The 6000-nt window shown below is 35.4% G+C and overlaps 1 protein-coding gene across 1 annotated transcript in view; it reads right to left on the bottom strand.

The window, feature by feature from the left end:
- LOC119190434 overlaps window positions 1–985 on the bottom strand; it is a 12452-nt gene extending 11467 nt beyond the window's left edge. Inside the window, exon 1 of the mRNA XM_037442397.1 lies at window positions 685–985. Coding sequence (XP_037298294.1) covers window positions 685–837 — 153 coding nt within the window. The 5' untranslated portion in view covers window positions 838–985. The remainder of the gene's footprint in view (window positions 1–684) is intronic.
- Between the last annotated feature and the right edge of the window lie 5015 nt (window positions 986–6000).

Genomic DNA, 6000 nt, shown 5'->3' with positions numbered 1-6000 from the left:
TGCTAGGCAAAGCGGCCAAGTCATGGCTATAATTTTTATACGGAAATAAATCTCCACAGTCCACCGCTTGATTGGCCAGTTCGTCAGCCTTTTCATTTCCCTTTAACGCCACAATGACTCGGTACCCAAGCAAAGGTCACGGAATATTTTTCAGGTAACAGTGATGAAGTTTTGTCCTAATTTGCATAATGAGAGGAGGAAAAAATTATGTTTAGCTGGGAACCTGGCCAATGCTTGTAAAGCACTCTTAGAATCGGTGAAGATGACTGTGTTTGCTAATTTCATCATCAAAATGTATTCTATTGCTTTTAATAGTCCAAAGCATTCTCCAGTGAACACTGAAGATTCGGGGAAGTTTAATTTTTTGGACGATTTTGTATTGAACATGATATACCCCTACACCAACACAGCCAGGAGTTGTATGTTTTGATGCATCTGTATAAATTTGATGCCAACAGGGCCAGTTCTTATCTATTAAATAGTTCAAATAGCTGTTCGCATAGTTTACATGTTCCTGTATACCCAAATTAAAGCATATATTCGGTGAAAGTAGTAAGGAATCAAAGTTGGTGGAATAAATAGGTAGGTATTGTGAATTGTGTGTAGGAGCTTCTATTGCTTGAAATTTTTGGAGACTTTTAACTAGACAAGGCCAGGACTTATGAACCCAGTACATAATCTAACCTGTTCATTAAGGCGGCACAGTTTAGATAGAAGAGGAGGATTGGAAAATTGCAGAGTACGTAATAAAAATTTGTCGGAGAGATATTGCCGTCTAAGCCTTAATGGGGATTCAACGCATTCAACCTGTAAGGCATTAATAGGGCTTGATTTCATAGCGCCACATATGATTCTCAAAGCCCTTGATTGTATGGCATCTAGTTTCTTAAATCCAACGATGTTACCAGGTTCTAAGACAAAGGTTCCATAGTCCAAGACGCTTCTTATGACTGCATTGTATATGAGCTTTAGGGATAATGGGTGCGCACCCAACAAACTCCTGAGAGACACCTGAGCATATTTATATGTCTCTCGCATTTAGCGCTTACATAGTCACAGTGAGGTACTCCTGTAAGTTTGGAATCTAGTATTATTCCCAAAACTTCACTTGGCTTTTAACCGGTATAAATTCGCCGTCATATTGTATGTTAATCAGGGAGGTATTCTATGTCTAGTAAATAATACGGCTGTACTTTTTGGAACAGACAGTTGTAAACCATTTAAATTTAACCAACCTTTTAATAAATTTAGTGAAGAAGAAATATTAAAACAAGCAGTGTCTATTGACTGGTCAGAAGTATACAAAAGTAGATCATCCGCGTATTGAAGCATAGAAACGGAATCATTAATTGACGATCCTAAGTCGTAAGTATATATATTGAACAACAGAGGACTAAGAACCGAACCTTGTGGAAGGCCTTGCCATAGTCGCCTTGACATTTTAGGAGAATTTGGAATATCTAATGAAACTTTTCTATCAGAGAGAATATTCATTATAAAATTAGTAAGCATTTCTGGTACTCCTACTGTTTTTAGCTTATTTTTAAGAGCAATCAAACAAACATTGTCATATGCTGCAGCAATGTCTAAAAACACCAACTACTGATTCCTTGTTAGAGAAGGCCAAACGAATATCTGTAACAAATATACTTATACTATCCATAGTACTTCTACCTTTTCTAAATCCGAACTGACTATCAGGTAGTAAGCCTCTGCTTTCAATATACCACTCTAGTCGGTTTTAACTAAATGTTCAGCAATTTTTGCTAACACAGATGATAACGCTATAGGACGATAGGAGGAAACATAAGATGGATTTTTATTGGGTAGTATTGGCAACACTAACTGATGTTTCCATGACAATGGCATTTTCCCTGTAGTAATAATTAAATTAATAAGAGCTAAATAATAGGAAAGAGCACCGTCTCCTAGATTAGCAAGGAATGAATATGTTATGCCATCATTTCCAGGAGCAGTATCTTTGACATTTGTTAAAATACCTTTAAGTTCAGGGAGAGTAAAAGTGAGTTGAGTTCTGACCTGTCGGAAGAGATGGCTGAATATCTTTCAAGCACATCTTTTTGTGGTACGGATGCAGGAGCTACAGTCTCTTGGAACTGATCAGCTAAATTAAGGGAATGCTTGAATAATTTTGTTTTCAAACGCAAGCCTAAATCTTTTAATATTTCGCCATACTATTGTAGAATGTGTATATGGGGAAACAGAAGAACAGAAATTCTGCCATCCGAAAATTTCTTTTTAAATAACTTCTTAGTATCAGAAATAACATTAGATAAAATTTGAAAATTTTCTTTAGACATGTCATCAGCATAGATCTTTTCTGCTGCCTTTCTCTTATTAACGGCATCTGTACACTCTTTGTCCCACCAAGGAGGAGAGGGTATCTTATTTTTCGGTGTATTTTTACAGGAACACTTTATCAGCTGCTTCATTTAATAATGTGCATAAGGCATCTGCACATTCACACGGATCATTTATTGAAACATTTGGAAGAGAGGATATACTGTTTTCAACAATTGATTTAAAATTACCCCAATCTCCATCATTCAACCTATATTTAATTCTTGGACCTTGTTGAGGGATTTTAAATATTTCTGAGGAAACTTAATTAAAATTGGGAAGTGATCACTTCCAAAGGTGGAATCCATAGTATTCCAGGACAAAGTGGAAGCTAAATTTGGAGTGCAAATGGATAAATCAATAGCTTAAGATTCCATCAGGACCAGTGCGATGTGTTGGACTACCAGTATTCAGGATGCAAAGATTATGAGTATCTAAAAGTTCCAAAACAGCTTCTCCATTGGAGTTAGAGATGGAACTGCCCCATGATCTATGATGTGAATTGAAGTCCCCTAGCAATATAAATGGCCGAGGTAAAGAAGAAAGCATATTATTAATTTCAATGAAAACGAGAGAAGAAGGATGAGGAATGTAGATGGAAACAAAACATATTGTTAATAATGACGGCTATAATTGAATAATTATCACTGTGTGGAGGAAGACTTAAAGGAGTGTATGTCTGGGATTTTTCTATAAGTATGGCTACACCACCATACCCATCTGCTCTTGTCTCTAAGACATATATAATTGGGTATTCGAAACATAGAATGTGGTTTAAGCCATGTCTCAGTAAGAGCTATCACAAAGGGATCATATTTATTAAATGTAAGCTAAGTCACTTTTTTTGCTGATTACACTGCGGCAATTCCATTGGACCAATTGATCCATTATTATGTGTGTTAATGAGAGAGTTTAATAATTCAGGGGCAACGTTGGACGGTTCATTTATATATTGAGATAAATAATTTATAAGTGCTAGAACAATCTCAGATAAGGATTGTTCTTGTTGCTGGTGTGGATGCTGCAAAGCACAACCATTGCCAGATTGGGATGGCATATTGTAATCCTTAATTAGTTCCTTATGAGCATGTTGATTATAACCACTTATAGCGGTAGGTGGTGGGCGTGGCTTTAAAAAGATTGTTTTTGTGTGATGTAGATTTATTGGTTGGCTGTTTAAAGTTTAAAGGTTCATTACTAAGAGGTTTATTAATCAATACATCAGCAAAAGATCTGTTAACTGATGGAAAATTTTTGCAGCTTCGGTATAAAAATACAATTCTCAGCCATGTACAGCTTAATATCTTTTGTCTGTTAAATTCTGGGCAACATTTATTAATAGCAAAATGATTACCAGAACACAAGCAACATGAGCCGCAATCCTCTTCCACATTGCAAGAATCTCCTGTGTGTCCTTGACCACATTTAAAACATCGAGGTTTTGATCTACATTGTACTTTCGTGTGACCAAAGCGACAGCATGCAAAGCATTGGACAGTTGGGTAAACATATAACTCAACAGGAAGAGCATTGTAGCACATAAATATACGTTTAGGTAACACTTGTCCATCAAACGTCATTACAATTGTTTGGGATGGTTTCCATGTTGGAGAACCTTCCACTAAAACTTTATAGTTTAACCGTCTCATTTTTATAATTTTACCACATCCTATAGGCACTGTAACATTATCTAAAACTTCTTCTGGTGACCATTCTATAGGGACTCCCCGCACCAGTCCCATTCGTGTAATATTAAATGTGGGAATAAAGGCTTTAAGATTTTGTGAGGATAGACTGTTGTGTTCAATGAAATTGTTTGCATCAATGAATTTTGAAAATGACATAGAAATTTTGTTTCTGCCAATTCTTTTGATACTGCCATTTATAATATTTTAAAATCATGTTTTTTAGGAATTTGCCAAAAGCTAAAGGGTGGAGTGTGGAGCCGTCATTGGGGATGATTGTATTCTGTGTACATGTATAACATATGGAGCACTATCAGTACTTTCGTATAATTTTCTACCGATAGAAGTAGGGTATGCTGGGGATTTAATGTGTCATTGCTGTGATCGAATTTAGTCTGTGTATCGGGGTTATTAGAATTAATTCGAGTTTCAGGTAGTTCCATTACGTCAGAATTATTGCAATGACAACTTATCGATTTGTTGTCTTCCGAACCATGTGTCCTTCTACGCTTATTACATCGTTTACAAATTTTGTTCAAACGACTTCTTTTAAGTGGGCGTTGAGAAAGTGAACTGTCCGTGTCCATTCCTGATTCAGATTCATTACAAGTAGTATTAATTGTTACATTATAGCCCACCGGAGGGACTGTCCCCAGGATCGGGGGCTCAGCCATCATCCAGCAAGTAAGATAAAAGAACTTACCAGATGGCCAGCACTGACAAAGAAATTAACAAATAAAGAATAAATTGTAATACTTAAACTTAAAATATATCTAAAAACAGTTTATACACCACTGATCACTATGAATAAGTTATTAAAATTATATTTTAAAATAAAAAATCAAAAAAGCGCGCCTTACAAGTCGAACGTTTCCCGCCCCTTTTTCTACGAGTACCAGGCTTTACAATTAAATTCGCTCACAGTATTCAAAGCCAGGTGGACACTTAGAACATTTTGTGTAATGATGAATGATTATATATCTTAATACCGTTAGATAGAGTTTAGTTTTGGTTGACAAAAGGACGTCTCAGCGTTACATCTCGTACCAACATAATAAACTAAAAAATTTAGAAAGTATATTGGCTACCATGATAGTTGATAATTTGCCGCCATTATTGACGGTAGATTTGTCATTGTTGGAGTTTATTTGCAAAAATTTGTATAATTGCGATTTTGTTCAATAATAAGTTAAGTTTTATGCCGAATACGTTGAGTTGAGCCTGCTTCTCCGTTTCATGTATATTTCTTCTTGAAGGTGTTTGTCTAGTGTGTGTTACGAGATAGTGACTTTTATTATTCCGAGATATTGACTCTAATTCTGTTTACATTTGAGTAGTTTATTTATTTTGTGTGCGAGAATGGGGAAAAGAACTAATGTGTATAAAAATGTGAGGTTTGTGGCATACTAAAGCACTAAAAGTCAAACATAATTATGGCTAAATTTCCACTTGATCCACACCGGTAAGAGAAAATATATATTATGATTTAAAACATTACATAAAAGTGATATATATTTAATTCTAATTTACAAACCTGGTAGTCGTTGAAGGGAATATTCTAGATTAAGGAGTTTCAATTTATGCTTATTAACCTAATCAAAAAGGCACGTGCGACATCTATGAATTTGCCCTTGCAATGATTGTATCATAGTAATTGTTAATTGATGGAAAAAGATCATATCTGTTGTAGTGTACTGGCTGGTACGTTTTTCTTAATATAATATTTTGTTTCAAAGAAATGTCAGTTTGTAAATAAATGGATTCCGAAGTACAAACTCAGAATATTATTTCCATGTTTTCTGGAATTCTACAGTGGCGACGAGGAAAATTGAGAACATATTGTATGTAAGTTATCTCGGAGGAAGGGTATAGCGTGTTAAAATGTCGATATGAAAGGTATCAAAATTCGACGTACAAAATGATACGTGGTCAACATATATAGACCGACTGGAAA

Source organism: Manduca sexta, chromosome 24, assembly GCF_014839805.1.
Source record: "Manduca sexta isolate Smith_Timp_Sample1 chromosome 24, JHU_Msex_v1.0, whole genome shotgun sequence".
Classification (NCBI taxonomy): domain Eukaryota; kingdom Metazoa; phylum Arthropoda; class Insecta; order Lepidoptera; family Sphingidae; genus Manduca; species Manduca sexta.
Note: the sequence above shows the minus strand (reverse complement) of the source record. Positions and strands in the feature narration are given on the sequence as shown.